Here is a 16242-nt window from a genome sequence, read left to right on the forward strand (position 1 = left end):
ATGTACAAATTTTAGCCGCGTCCATATAAAAAGTCCGATGGGTGAAGATACAAAAATTCTTTAACTCATATGGTAATGAGCATCAAGAAAAAACCAAAATGCCAGATTTTTCCGCTTCAGCCAATAGCTGGAGAACAAGGAGTGTTGTCAGAGAAGGGGCGCTGTTTTGCAGTTGTACAGCCCAGTTAGCCCCTCTTCTTCTTTTTTTTTCTGTGATTCCATTGGGTTTTATATCAATTTTTGATGATCAGTGTTATGATCCAGCGCAAAGTCCCTGATTTATCGAGGAGCGACCTATACCATTTCTACCCATGAGCGTAACTGGACATGTGCAATTCCTAAGACTTAAATGGGTTTTCCACCTCTGGGAGCAATTTCTTTTTTTTTTTTTGTTAATTAGCATTTACATGCTTTCTTTTCCCTACCCTCTTAATCTCTGAAGAGACAAATGTCATACTTAATTTCCCAGAGGAGCATGCAAGGCGTTTAAGTGTCCTGATACTGGCATGTCAGACCTGGCACGTCACTCTCCACAAGGAGAAACCTTACCCCTTACATTCTTTTCCCGTGCATTCAACTATGATGTGGTCTCTGGTCATGAATCAGTTAAAATAGACAGAAAGAAGAGTTAGAAGCTTCACCCATTGGATTATCCGCATGAGTCACTTATGGATTAAAAATGTGAGGAAGCAATGGATAGTATGAAAGTCAGACCCTACAGGACATTGGGTGCGTTTATAGCGGCACAGATCGCATGACACGAGGGGTAGAAAGTAAAATCGCACTCACCGTCCCTTTAAAACGTCTTCACTTACTTTGGAAAGATGAGTCATCAGTTTGCAGAGGTGACCGGAATGCGTTTGTCCAACTTGATGTTTTAGCTTTCCAAATAAAGTGAAGAAGTTTTAAAGGGACGGTGAGTGCGATTTTTTTTTTTTCCTTGTACTCCTGGTGTCACTTATGGATTCTCAGTTAACTCATTCTGCAGCCAGTAATAGAAGCTATAGGAAAACAGTGCAACATTTTTTATTGAAATCCAATTACAAAAAAGATTTCTAGCCAATAATACATGCTTTTAAATTAAAAAAAAAAACAAAGTTTTCAAAGTTGGACAACCACAGCTCAGTGACCATTTCTGTGAAAGCCAAAATAGTAATTTTGATCGTCATTTCCAAGGTCTGGACTTATATTTCTGAACTCTAGTATGGGATTAATGATTAATATCTACTGTGTGAATGATCACGTCTTGTTTTGGTACAGGTCTTAAGGAGCTGTCCCCGGCACCCCTTAACCTGAAACGTCTCAGTAAGGACACTCTGGCCATTGAACCCATTCTGATCATTATCTCTCCTGGCGCTGATCCGTCCCAGGAGCTGCAGGAGCTCGCCAGTGCTGAGGTTGGCAGAGAATGCTATCGAGAGGTGAGCGTGCTTCTCATTAGGTGTCTGATTAAGAGCGCTAGTCATTGCCCCACTAATCACACCACTGAGGCGGTAATTAGTATGAGGGGCTCTTAGGCCACTGTTATTCCTCCGTGCATGACCCCAGTGAGGAGACGGTGAATGCAGCGGTGGTCCCGCATGTGCGATGACTCCACACTCTTAAGTCGTGGACAGTCGGTAGTGATGAATGAGCAGACAATCAATGAAGTGACTTCAGGACCTAAATTCTGCCTAGTAGGATCTAGCTCATATCTTCTACACATTGTGGGCATTGTCCTTCTGATGTAAAGCTTTTCGTTTTCTAGATCCCACATCTCTTCATGCCAAAATGCAAGATATAAGTTCATGATTGAACATTAAAGGGGGTTTCTGGGTTTTGGAACCCCTCTTCCCACGCCTGCAGGGTTCTTTTTTCCTTTTAAAAAGCTAGCTGTACTTTACTCACCCTCCCTGGGTCCAGCACGGAGTCTCCGTTGCTACTCCCAATGTCTATTATTGTCTGCAGCGCTGATGTCATAACGACAGCACTGCAGCCAATCAGTGAGGTTAGCGATTCCTCTTTTCAGCTCGGCAGGTCTAAGGAGCTCAGTTATTGGCGGCTGCTCTGTCGACGAGATGCCAACGCTGCAGTCAGTCAGTGCAACCCCCGGGGACTCTTTGCTGGACCCAGGGAGTGTGAGTAAAGCGCAGTTTAGTTTTTAAAATAAATTGGAGCCATGATAAAGGGTTATTCTGAAACCGGAAAACCCCTTTAAAGGGAATTTTCCAGCAGGATTTCACTTTCCCATAAACTATTCATGTGCGGGTCCCGTGGAAGCGCTCGAGTAGCGCGAAACGGCTGTTGTCAGCCTTTTGACACTCTTGCTATCACATCCCCGACGTGACATGTAATTATGTGTCAATAAAGATTCATAACTACCCTGCAGAGTGCGACCCTTTTCTACCTGGAATCAGCAATACTTTTGCATGGCCAGTTCCTTTCTCCGAGATCGGTATTTGCATTGATAGTCACGCATAAAGAAAACGAGAAACGACCGTCATCCTCTCGCCGCATCCCCTTCTCTCCTGCACACCATGTCTACATCCCAAAGTTTGGAATAAAGGACTTGAATCTTTGAGCGCATGGGTGAGTGCCGCTCTTTTTCTTTATCTTCATGCGTGAACTTTAATCCACTCACATTAGAGAACCTCGGCTTATCCGTTACATCGCGCCGCTCCCATGGTAAGGGAATGATTGAATGAAGATAGTAGGCTGTTGTTCGGTGCCGGATAACTCTTCCAGTTCTATTCGTTTGCACTGATATGCAAAGGGCTATGGTAGATCTGAAGCTTCTTTCACTCCACATCTATTCCCTTCTCCTTCTTGACAGTCTTGTGACGGACTCAGCTCCTGCTGAGCCCATTTTTTGAGTGGACCCTCTGGGTCGTGGCACCCACCCACCGAGGGCGAGCTGACCTTGTGAGAATCCACCCCCTATACAGGGAGTGTCAGGGGCAAGACCAAGGGGGTGAGCCACCACGACTGCTGGGACCAGACGGCCGGCTCAGGGGACACTAGACGAGTGTCTGACGACAAGGACGAGCAGGAAGCAAGACGAGACTAGACGTAGGTGCAAGGTATCTTCATTAGAATAACACAAGAACACATACAGAGAAAACAAGCAAAAAGTGCAAGGTGCGCGCGTGGGCACGCCAAGGTCCATAACATGGTACGTGCCAGATGGCACGCCTAGGCACAGGTAATGGCATGATGGCATCGGACTCCGGACTGCTGGCAAACCGACAGGGTCCAGGGATCAGGCTGCGGACGTCAGCTCCGGACATCAGGCCGTAGTCATCTGGTTCCGGACCTCTGGCAACGGTCGGCAGGTTCCGGGCATCCGGCAGGCAAACCAGGGTTCAGGCAAGGAGGCACGACAGATATCCAAGCAGGGTGCGTGTTTAGGGAACACGCCAAGGTCCAAGGCTAGGTGCGTGTGTAGGGGACACGCCAGGGTCCAAGGCTAGGTGCGTGTGTAGGGGACACGCCAGGGTTCAAGACTAGGTGCAAGGCAAGGTGCGTGTGTAGGGGACACGCCAGGGTTCAAAGCGAGGTGCGTGTGTAGGGGACACGCCAAGGTTCGCAAACGAGACAGGGTGCGTGTGTAGCCACGCCAAAGCATAGAATAAGACAGTGCGTGTAGAGACACGCCAAGGTACAAGGTATAAGACAGAGTGCGTGTAGAGACACGCCAAGGTACAAGACAGAGTGCGTGTAGAGACACGCCAAGGTACAAGACAGAGTGCGTGTAGAGACACGCCAAGGCACAAGACAGAGTGCGTGTAGAGACACGCCAAGGCACAAGACAGAGTGCGTGTAGAGACACGCCAAGGCACAAGACAGAGTGCGTGTAGAGACACGCCAAGGCACAAGACAGAGTGCGTGTAGAGACACGCCAAGGCACAAGACAGAGTGCGTGTAGAGACACGCCAGGGTTCAGAGCAGGGCTGCGTGCTAGGAGCTACGCAGGGACGCACACCTCACTGGCCAATGCACACGGCTGTAACGCCAGCACGAGGCACGACTAAGGCACAGGAGGGGGCAAAGGAACCTTCGTGCTAGGAGCCACGCCAGGTTCAGGGCAGGGTGCGTGCTAGGAGCCACGCCAGGGCACAAGGAAGGGCTGCGTGCTAGGAGCCACGCAGGGGGCACGCCACACTGGCCAGTACACACGGCTGTACACAAACACGTGGCACTTACCACGGCACAGGAGACGGCCAAGGGGAACCCACGCCGGGGTTCAATGCAAGGACAAGGCAGGGAACAAGGCAAGGAATACAGGCAGAAACAGAGCCAGGTCAGAGAGAGGACAGAGTCTAGCAGCGGAGCGTAGGCAGAAGCCCAGAGCCGGGCCAAGGGAAGACCTTGGGACTAGACAAAGAAACGAGCACTAAGGAGAGGAGAAATGGTGCGTGTGCCAGGGAGCACTACAGAGCACCATAGGAGAGAGCGAGGCAGAGCAAGCAAAGACTGAGACCATAGGGAGGAACACAAAGCAAGGAATAGCAAAAGCAAGACCTGGCAAAACAGGCGAGGCAGAGAACAAAGGAAGGACTACAAGTCAAAGCATAGCTAAGGCGAGACATAGCAAAACAGACTAAGACAAAGAACAGCAGAAGGACTACAAGGCAAAGCAAGGCAAAGACAAACATGGCACGAGAGACAACACAAGACATGGCACAAGACAAGAGGCGGAATACGAGCACGGAGCGTGTGCAGAGACGCACTACAGAGCAAAGTGCAAGGGCACAGAATAGGGGGAGCAACCCCACAGACCCAGAGCCTTGCAGGGAAGCAACACAATAATCAGGCCCTGAGCATAGGAAGAGGCGGCCTGATATAGGGCATAGCACCTCCTCCTCCAGGTCAGGACCAAGGGAGAACTTCCGGGATTCTAGACATGACGAGATGATAGCAGAACCAGACAGTGCAGGATCTTAGGAAACGTCACATGATCAGGGTTTCAGACATGACGAGATGATCACCGAACCAACCAGTGCAGGATCCTAGGAAGAACACATGATCCGGGATTCTAGACATGACGAGATGATTGCAGAACCAGACAGTGCAGGATCTTAAGAAACATCACATGATCAAGGACTCCAGACATGACGAGAAGATCACAGAAGGCAGAGCAGAAACGCAGGGATCCTGCAGCTCAGACATGAGGTGAGTCTGCACACAGCTCTAGCGAACATGCAGGACAGCAGACAAAACATGCGCATGCACATCGCTCCAGGAGTTCTTGAGACAAACAGACATGGCGGACGTGACAAGTCTACTCCTTTCTCTGAAGTCACACATCATAGAGGCCATCAGTCAAGCAGGAGGAGACAACGCTGTGCAGGGAATAGATCTGGAGTGACAGAGGCTTCAGATCTACCATAGCTCTTCAGACTAATTTGCATATAAATTCAAACACTGATTTCTAAGTAACTGAGGAGTAGATCAGCCATGTTAAGGGTATTGCCAGATTTGTCTTTCAAAGCGCTTTATGTGCACATAAAAGTTTGGGGGTGTGAAATCCTGCTGACAGATTCCCTTTAAGTGCTTGTCTCATAGACCATATACTGTATATACCTATTGATGGGCAAATGGTAAATCTACCATGGCTCAGGCGTTGACAGTCCCCAGAAATGGAGTCCTAAAGCACTTGTGTGAATGGAGAGGTAGAGAGCATTTGCGGCTAGGAGTGGTGGTCACACGTGCGCACCATTCATACTTGGGACCATTGGGGGTTTCAACAGCTGCCCCCCAAGTTATCATGCATGTACCAGCTCTCATGGGGATAGGTAATAGTGTTTATGGGACAATCCCGTTACGTAAACTTTATGAAGTTACAGATTTATTAGCCTTATAAAGCATCTACAATCGCTCATTTCTCTTCACAGGTGGCAATGGGTCAAGGCCAAGCTGATCTGGCCATACAGACCCTGAGGGAGTGCGCCCGGGAGGGAGAGTGGCTCTGCCTGAAGAATCTGCATCTTGTCATCTCTTGGCTGCCGGTTTTGGAAAAGGCGAGTCCAACAAAAATAAGTCTCCATGTGATAATATTTAGTTTTCACTTTCCTGAACTATCCATTCATGAAAACCCCATATTAATGATAAGAAAACATTGTGTAATGCTATGTGGTAGACACTGAAGCATGAAAACAACTGGGTGCGAGTCATGGGACATGCTTCACGGAAAGGTTGCAAAAATGTTCTGTATTGAATATTGAATAACACTTTTTTCTGCCAAAACTTGGCTTTTAAAGGGATTGTTTCAAGAAATGGGTAAAATTTCAAGGTGCTTTTAAAACAAGCAATTTATTGGTTATTTGTCACCCTGCAGACTCCGAGTGGCCAGCTACCTAGGCTTGGAGCACTGGATGCGAGCTGGCTCCATGCTTTACAGCCTGCTCATTCCGCTCTGGAATGGATCGTTAAATCCAACTAGCTTCAGTGTTTCTGCCCTTGTGCCATGCCCAAGAGGCAAAGTTCCCCACTACACAGAAGAGCACAATTTGGGCTAATGAGGCCACCATTCCTCTGTTCCAACTGTCCATCTTTAGGAGCGCACAGGCAAACCTGTGGGCAGAGGAGCTGTCCGCTCCTTAATGACCAAAGGCAGGGGAGCTATGATCTCCTTGATGACCCAGGGCAGGGGATCTGTGTGCTCATTATTAATGACCAAGGGCAGGGAAGCTGTGCGCTCCTTAATGACCAAGGGCAGGGGAGCTGTGAACTCCTTGATGACCAAGGGCAGGGGAGCTGTGAACTCCTTGATGACCAAGGGCAGGGGAGCTCCTTATTGACCAAGGGCAGGAGAGCTGTGTGTTCATTAATGACCAAGGGCAGGGGAGCTAGCGCTCCTTAATGACCAAGGGCAGGGGAGCTGTGCACTCCTTAATGACCAAGGGCAAGGGAGCTGTGCGCTCCTTAATGACCAAGGGCAGGGGAGCTGTGCACTCCTTAATGACCCAGGACAGGGGAGCTGTGCGCTCCTTAATGACCAAGGGCAAGGGAGCTGTGCGCTCCTTAATGACCAAGGGCAGGGGAGCTGTGCACTCCTTAATGACCAAGGACAGGGGAGCTGTGCGCTCCTTAATGACCAAGGGCAAGGGAGCTGTGCGCTCCTTAATGACCAAGGGCAGGGGAGCTGTGCACTCCTTAATGACCCAGGACAGGGGAGCTGTGCGCTCCTTAATGACCAAGGGCAAGGGAGCTGTGCGCTCCTTAATGACCAAGGGCAGGGGAGCTGTGCACTCCTTAATGACCAAGGACAGGGGAGCTGTGCGCTCCTTAATGACCAAGGGCAGGGGAGCTGTGCGCTCCTTAATGACCAAGGGCAGGGGAGCTGTGCGCTCCTTAAAGACCAAGGGCAGGGGAGCTGTGCGCTCCTTAATGACCAAGGGCAGAGGAGCTGTGCACTTCTTAATGACCAAGGACAGGGGAGCTGTCCGCTCCTTAATGACCAAAGGCAGGAGAGCTATGATCTCCTTGATGACCAAGGGCAGGGGATCTGGGTGCTCATTATTAATGACCCAGGGCAGGGAAGCTGTCCACTCCTTAATGACCCAGGGCAGGGGAGCTGTGAACTCCTTGATGACCAAGGGCAGGGGAGCTGTGAACTCCTTATTGACCAAGGGCAGGAGAGCTGTGTGTTCATTAATGACCAAGGGCAGGGGAGCTAGCGCTCCTTAATGACCAAGGGCAGGGGAGCTGTGCGCTCCTTAATGGCCAAGGGGAGGGGAGCTGTGCACTCCTTAATGACCAAGGGCAGGGGAGCTGTGCACTCCTTAATGACCAAGGACAGGGGAGCTATGCACTCCTTAATGACCAAGGGCAGGGGAGCTGTGCGCTCCTTAATGACCAAGGGCAGGGGAGCTCTGCACTCCTTGATGACCAAGGGCAGGGGATTTGTGCGCTCCTTAATGAACAAGGGCAGGGGAGCTGTGCACTCCTTAATGACCAAGGGCAGGGGAGCTGTGCACTCCTTAATGACCAAGGGCAGGGGAGCTGTGCGCTCCTTAATGACCAAGGGCAGGGGAGCTGTGTGCTCCTTAATGACTCAGGGCAGGGGAGTTGTGCGCTCCTTAATGAACAAGGGCAGGGGAGCTGTGCGCTCCTTAATGACCAAGGGCAGGGGAGCTGTGCGCTCCTTATTGACCAAGGGCAGGGGAGTTGTGCGCTCCTTAATGACCAAGGGCAGGGGAGCTGTGCACTCCTTAATGACCAAGGGCAGGTGAGCTGTGCGCTCCTTAATGACCAAGGCCAGGGGATCTGTGCGCTCCTTAATGACCAAGGGCAGGGGATCTGTTTGCTCATTATTAATGACCCAGGGCAGGGGAGCTGTGCACTCCTTAATGACCAAGGGCAGGGGAGCCGTGCGCTCCTTGATGACTCAGGGCAGGGGAGCTGTGCACTCCTTAATGACCAAGGGCAGGGGAGCTCTGCGCTCATTAATGACTCAGGGCAGGGGAGTTGTGCGCTCCTTAATGACCAAGGGCAGGGGAGCTGTGCGCTCCTTAATGACCAAGGGCAGGGGATTTGTGCACTCCTTAATGACCAAGGGCAGGTGAGCTGTGCGCTCCTTAATGACCAAGGGCAGGGGATCTGTTTGCTCATTATTAATGACCCAGGGCAGGGGAGCTGTGAACTCCTTAATGACCAAGGGCAGGGCAGCTGTGCGCTTCTTAATGACCAAGGGCAGGGAAGCTGTGCTCTCCTTAATGACCAAGGGCAGGGGATCTGTTTGCTCATTATTAATGACCCAGGGCAGGGGAGCTGTGCACTCCTTAATGACCAAGGGCAGGGAAGCTGTGCACTCCTTAATGACCAAGGGCAGGGGATTTGTGCACTCCTTAATGAACAAGGGCAGGGGAGCTGTGCACTCCTTAATGACCAAGGGCAGGGGTGCTGTGCGCTCCTTAATGACCAAGGGCAGGGGAGCTGTGCACTCCTTAATGACCAAGGGCAGGGGATTTGTGCACTCCTTAATGAACAAGGGCAGGGGATCTGTTTGCTCATTATTAATGACCCAGGGCAGGGGAGCTGTGCACTCCTTAATGACCAAGGGCAGGGGTGCTGTGCGCTCCTTAATGACCAAGGGCAGGGGAGCTGTGCACTCCTTAATGACCAAGGGCAGGGGAGCTGTGCACTCCTTAATGACCAAGGGCAGGGGAGCTGTGCGCTCCTTAATGACCAAGGGCAGGGGAGCTGTGCGCTCCTTAATGACCAAGGGCAGGGGATTTGTGCACTCCTTAATGAACAAGGGCAGGGGAGCTGTGCACTCCTTAATGACCAAGGGCAGGGGTGCTGTGCGCTCCTTAATGACCAAGGGCAGGGGAGCTGTGCACTCCTTAATGACCAAGGGCAGGGGATTTGTGCACTCCTTAATGAACAAGGGCAGGGGAGCTGTGCACTCCTTAATGACCAAGGGCAGGGGTGCTGTGCGCTCCTTAATGACCAAGGGCAGGGGATTTGTGCACTCCTTAATGACCAAGGGCAGGGGAGCTGTGCACTCCTTAATGACCAAGGGCAGGGGAGCTGTGCACTCCTTAATGACCAAGGGCAGGTGAGCTGTGCGCTCCTTAATGACCAAGGGCAGGGGAGCTGTGCGCTCCTTAATGACCAAGGGCAGGGGAGCTGTGCGCTCCTTAATGACCAAGGGCAGGTGAGCTGTGCGCTCTTTTGTGACTAATGTAGTTTTGGTTTGAAGAAAGTTATATATTTTTCGTCATCATTTATAATTATATACGTCATAGAATTTAAGTTGTGGCTAAATTTATTTTAATTTTATTAAGTTTTTTCTTTTTTAAACCCAAGAGTTTACTTTTCATGGCGATATACGCCATAGCATAGGTTTATTGGCCTAGTTAGGCTAGTTTCACACTAATCCCAAAAAAAAGCTAAATACATTAAAGCTCATCCATAAGAGTACAGCAAAAATCCAAAAAGAAAAAATACGACCAAAGAGCAATAAATAAAATATGTAAATTTTATTGTTTACAAAAATTGAATAGAAAGTAATATATAAGAAGCAAAGAAGCGACACATGCGTTGGGGTCCTCCTGTCCACATTTAAGCAAGGTTGGTCTTTGGCTATATGCATTCATTATTTTACTTACCTCCATATACCTTCTCTATGTATTCTTATGGCCGATATTACTGAATGTTGTTTTCGCTGTCAGGGTATATTATCTTTCATGCACAATTAATTGTTGGTCCGTATTGGACCACCTATATTGCACTTTATACTCACTAAATTGAGAGATATTTACTTTTTCAACTACCGTACTTATAAACTTTCTATCTGGCAGCTATTGTTTATTTATATCTCCACACTTGCTGTTCTCTTATGGCCAATTGTATATTTTTTGGGTATATGTTTTATATGGATTTTATCAACTAACTTGCCTTTTATATACTAGACCCAGTCTGAATGTGGCATCTAGGTGTCATTGACTCACTTTTTCATATTTTTTATCATATATTACTTTCTATTCAATTTTTGTAAACAATAAAATTTACCTATTTTATTTATTGCTCTTTGGTCCTATTTCTTTTTGGATTTTTTTTTTTAGTTTCACATTAGCGTATGGAGGAGCTGCGGAGGGATGGGGACTTCCTCCGTGAAGCTCCGCCCCTGCCGCGCCTCCTCCGTTCAGCTCCGCCTACGTCGGCATGCGGCCTGCGTACTCTATCTTTAGCATTGGGTACGCAGGCCATGCCGATGTATGCGGATGCCTCCGCATGCGTCATTTTGACGGTGCGGCGACCGCAACAAAATCCAACACGTTACGTTCGGCGCAGGTCGCTGAACCGTCAAAATGACGCATGCGGAGGTATCCACATACATTGGCATGGCCTGCGTACCCAATGCTAAAGATAGGGTATGCAGGCCGCATGCCGATATAGGCGGAGCTGAACGGAGGAAGCGCGACAGGGGGCAGAGCTTCACGGAGGAAGTCAGCATCCCTCGACAGCTCCTCCATACGCTAGTGTGAAACTAGCCTTATGTATATATATATATATATATATATATATATATAATATGTGTATATATATGTATATATATATATATATATACATAGCAATGTCTAATGTGCATAGACTAAGACCTGCTGTCTGTCATTTTACAGGAGCTAAACACTCTGCAACCGAAATCTACTTTCCGTCTCTGGCTCACTGCAGAAGTTCACCCAAAATTTACCCCAATATTGCTGCAATCAAGTCTGAAGATTACCTACGAGGTAAGACTTACATTTCATTAATCTGAGACCAGCGTTTAATACATTGTGGGCTATCAAATATTCTGCACTCTCTGAAGTAATAAGATAATAAGTATAAAACTGCTGCCTGTCATGTTCAGGACAGCTACCAGTTAGCCGGCCAGGGGTTACTGCCTGCCCAAAGAAGGACACCAGGTGTCAACTAGCTCGCTGAAAAATACTGACCCGTCTACACTAAAAGAGCCTGCAATGGGAAAGTGGACGTCAAAACTGGGCCACAGAGCAATGATAGATGGCAGCATGGTCTGATGAGTCACATTTGATTTTTCATCATGTAGACGGCTAATTGATGACTTGGTCTCCAATTTCCCCAGATCTCAATCCAATAGAGGATCTGTGGGATGTGCTTAAAAATGAGGACCAATCTTTGGAGACTTCACGTTACAACCTACAGGACATGGGTCCCCAGATTCCACAGGATTCCATGTGAAGACCCTGCCTTGATGGGGCAGGGCGGTCTTTGTTTCAGCAGGTGAACCCACACAATATTAGGCGGTAGGTTTAAAGGCTGATGGTGGATGCTCCTTTGATGAGGCAATTAGGAACTGAATCCTTTGAGGAATGTCTGCAGCCTAGTCACATTTCTGATGCAGTTCTTTTCATAACGGACTGCAAAAGCCCAAAGTGACTCCTGACTACACGCTTATTCGCTAAGCTCCTGTACATGATCCGCTTATTAGCTTTATTAAATACCTAGGCATGGTCTCTATCAAAGTGCTTGCTTATTATATGAGGGCGTACATATCCAGCAAGATAAGGGAATGTTCAGGTTGGGTGTGTGGATTGAAACACTTGTCAAACACTGAAACCGCTGTAATATATGGTGCTTAAAACTGGAAAATGTAAGAAAAACTAAGTGGCACTCACCATCCATAAAATAGATCATGAGTGCCACACGTGTTGGGACCCATAGACGTTTTATGATATGCGAAATGGCAGTCGTCCAAAAAGCACCCCGTTTCCTCCTCCTCATGTATTAATGTTACAAAAATAAAACAAACATCTTATGGATGGTGAGTGCCGCTTTTTTTTTTCTCAGATTTTCCAGTTTTGTGTAGAATAGTCGTGCACTTGGGTAAAATTCCCCCTATAAACTTTACACTGACGTATAATTTAGTGTTCCCATAGCCACCAAATGGAGGACAAAAATGTCTCCTGTCTGGTCCATCTCGCCTGTGTGCATTTGCATATACCATAACTATCTGCATGGGTAAGAAAACAGCCCATTATGGTTTCGATTACAAAAACCTTCCACTATATAAGTCTAGGCATCAATCCAGTGTGAAATATGCAAAACACAAGCCGCGGAGACACCATCATATGTTTCGCAACGCAAGCAATGACTAGCCAGGTCTTTCCCCGGGAAGGAACAACCACGGGAAGGGCAGTCTCCAATGAAGGAAACCACCTATGCCAAAACATGGTATCCATCCACAGACAGCTGTTTCGGGGTATAGCCCCTCATTAGTGTGGAGTAGGAAACTGGCCAGTAGGAGCAATACCTAGTAGAAGACTGTGAAAAATGAGGATGAATGAACTCATGGAGATCAACATCCAACACTGCGGAGACACCATCACATGTTTCTCAACGCAGTGATTCTAGAGCACTGCCCCCATCCCTTATGGGGAATATGTAAAAACATGCAAAACACAAGCCACGGAGACACCTGTTTCTCAACGCAAGCAATGACCTGGCTAGTCAATCCAGTGTGAGGTGTATTCCTCCTGAGTGTATGCACCCATCAGTAGCCACAGACACCGTCTGCCCTTAGCCTAATTTATATTTTTCTGCAAATTCCCTATGTCCATGCAAAGGATCTGCAAGAAAAGCATGCCATCTTCGAAAGCTGTGAGTGTGTCCTACCCTCTATGGAAGTGATGGCAATACCCCGGTATGACATTGTCCAGTTGTCTGAGTCTTGTGGAGGAGGAGGTAGATGTCTGGCTAATCCCTGCTGACTTTCCTCCAGCCCTAGTGTTTCCCTTTTCCGATGTCTCATTTTACATGATTTCGGGTGCACGTATTTTCTGTTTCCTAGCTATGAAATAGTACAGCCGCACCGTGTACGATACGTCATGGTTCATGCCATCCAGCCAGACAATACACGGGCCAAATGCCGAATATTGATCGACCCTTGTGATCAACAGCTTGTAATTGGATTCCTTTCTCGCAGTCATAGGATTAATTAATATTCTCTTAGATTTTTTTTTTTTTTTTTACACACAAAACCCGTATTCTTTCTGGAAACGCTGCCGCTCTCTAATCTATCGAGTGGAGCGTCCTCAATAGACGTCTGCTCTGGAGCCGTCACATATCTGAGACCTCAGAATATAAAGACACGAGCGCAAGAAGATCAGGCGGGGAGCGCAGGGCTGTCGCTGCCATTTCCTCCAGCTGAGAAGTGTTTGTAGCTCTGTTTTTTACATAACCAGCGTCTATTCAGGGCACAAAACACCGCAGCGAGAATACCTGGGAAATCAAGAGCTTTGCACTTTGTTTCTCTGCTTAATTATTATACTAAATTTCTGGCAAATTTCAGCTTATTACATCAGAATCTTACTATAGCTTTACTAAAAGCCGATAATTCTGCTCTCAACAAAGCGGGTTTATGACAGGCAAATAAATATATAACAAGTGTATCCTTCAGCAAATACTTCTGTCTATTCACTATACACTTCTGTATACCAACCCCCTATTTACATCTTAATTACTGTGAAGACATCATACGGCATGGCGGGCTGTGGGGACATCATACTGTGTGTGGGGGGCTGTGGGGACATCATACTGTGTGTGGGGGGCTGTGGGGACATCATACTGTGTGTGGGGGGCTGTGGGGACATCATACGGCATGGCGGGCTGTGGGGACATCATACTGTGTGTGGGGGGCTGTGGGGACATCATACTGTGTGTGGGGGGGCTGTGGGGACATCATACTGTGTGGGGGGGGCTGTGGGGACATCATACTGTGTGTGTGTGGGGGCTGAGGGGACATCATTCTGTGTGTGGGGGGCTGTGGGGACATCATACTGTGTGTGGGGGGGCGCTGTGGGGACATCATACTGTGTGTGTGGGGGCTGTGCGTACATTATATTGTATGGAGGTGCTGTGGGTGCATTGTAGGGCGGTGGAGACCATGAGAGTTTGAGGAAGCCGTGGGACAATCATTTTGTCTGTTTTTTGAGGGGGGTGCATTGTACATTCTGGGCAGTTGTGGGAGCATCATACTCTGTGTGGGGGCTGTGGAACAGTTGTACTGTGTAGGGGGCTTTGGAACCATCATACCATGTGTGGGGGAGTTGTGGGGTCTATCATACTGTGTGGAAGGACTGTGGGAACATCATCCTGAGTGGTGGGGTTGTGTTGAAATCATCCTGTGGGGACATCATACTGTGTTGGGGGCTGTGGGGAAATCATGCTGTAAGTGGGTGGGGGGAGACTGTGAGCCATCATACAGCGTGTGGAGAAGTTGCTGGGAGCTTACTGTAAGGCTGTGTGCACACGCTGCGGATTTTGCTGCGGTTCCGCAGCGGTTTTGGCCGCTGCGGACCCGCAGCAGTTTCTACTGCGGTGTACAGTACCATGATTCCCTATGGGAATCAAAAACCGCAATGCAGACGGTGCGGAATTTTCCGCGCGGATTATCTGCGGTTTTCAATCCGCAGAAAGAATTGACATGTCAATTCTTTCTGCGGATTCTCCTGCGGTTTGCCATCTCCTCCATTGAGGAGATGAAAAACCGCAGGGCAAAACCGCAGAGAAATCCGCAGGTAAAACCGCAGGTATTTTGACCTGCGGTTTCACCTGCGGATTTTACAAAATCCGCACGGATGAATCCGCACCTAATCCGCAGCGTGTGCACATAGCCTTAGGCTAAGTACCCACGTTGCAGAAATGCTGCGGAAATGTCTGCTGCATTTCAGCAACTCCCTGCCGTGGGTAAAACACATGCGGAATTCGCATGCGTTTTCCCGCAAAACACAAGCGTTTTGCAAGCCTTTTTAGCTTGCAGAATGCGTGCGCTTTTCCAAGCGATTTGAAGCATCGCTTGGAAAAGTGATTGACAGGTTGGTCACACTTGTCAAGCATAGCGCTTGACAAGTGTGACCAACTTTTTACTATTGATGCTGCCTATGCTGCATCAATAGTAAAAGATAGAATGTTAAAAATAATATAAAAAATAGGGATATACCAGTACACCAGGAGACGTGGAGGGGGCCGTAGGAGGGCAACAACCCAGCAGCAGGACTGCTACCTCAGCCTTTGTGCAAGGAGGAACAGGAGGAGCACTGCCAGAGCCCTGCAAAATGACCTCCAGCAGGCCACAAATGTGCATGTGTCTGCACAAACGGTTAGAAACTGACTCCATGAGGATGGTCTGAGGGCCCGATGTCCACAGATGGGGGTTGTGCTCACAGCCCAACACCGTGCAGGACGCTTGGCATTTGCCACAGAATACCAGGATTGGCAAATTCACCACTGGCGCCCTGTGCTCTTCACAGATGAAAGCAGGTTCACACTGAGCACATGTGACAGACGTGGCATAGTCTGGAGATGCCTTGGAGAGCCATCTGCTGCCTGCAACATCCTTCAGCATGACCGGTTTGGTAGTGGGTCAGTAATGGTGTGGGATGGCATTTCTTTGGAGGGCCGCATAGCCCTCCATGTGCTCGCCAGAGTTACTGACTGCCATTAGGTACCAAGATGAGATCCTCACACCCCTTGTGGGACCATATGCTGGTGCGGTTGGCCCTGGGTTCCTCCTAATGCAGGACAATGCCAGACCTCGTGGCTGGAGTGTGTCAGCAGTTCCTGCAAGATTAAGGCATTAAAGCTATGGGCTGGCCTGCCCGTTCCCCAGACCTGAATCCGATTGAGCACATCTGGGTCATCATGTCTCGCTCCATCCACCAACATCACGTTGCACCACAGACTGTCCAGGAGATGGCGGATGCTTTAGTCCAGGTCTGGGAGGAGATCCCTCAG

At 48.8% G+C, this 16242-nt stretch overlaps 1 protein-coding gene across 2 annotated transcripts in view; it reads left to right on the top strand.

Moving 5' to 3' along the window:
- Positions 1 to 16242, top strand: part of DYNC2H1 (dynein cytoplasmic 2 heavy chain 1) — a 537791-nt gene that overhangs the window by 333658 nt on the left and 187891 nt on the right. For both annotated transcript variants that reach the window (XM_073558365.1, XM_073558366.1), the window contains exons 76-78: positions 1261 to 1421; positions 5874 to 5999; positions 11109 to 11219. In XM_073558365.1, coding sequence (XP_073414466.1) covers positions 1261 to 1421; positions 5874 to 5999; positions 11109 to 11219 — 398 coding nt within the window. The remainder of the gene's footprint in view (positions 1 to 1260; positions 1422 to 5873; positions 6000 to 11108; positions 11220 to 16242) is intronic.

Source organism: Dendrobates tinctorius, unplaced genomic scaffold (genome assembly GCF_039654945.1).
Source record: "Dendrobates tinctorius isolate UK_male_01 unplaced genomic scaffold, ASM3965494v1 ptg000256l, whole genome shotgun sequence".
Classification (NCBI taxonomy): Eukaryota; Metazoa; Chordata; class Amphibia; order Anura; family Dendrobatidae; genus Dendrobates; species Dendrobates tinctorius.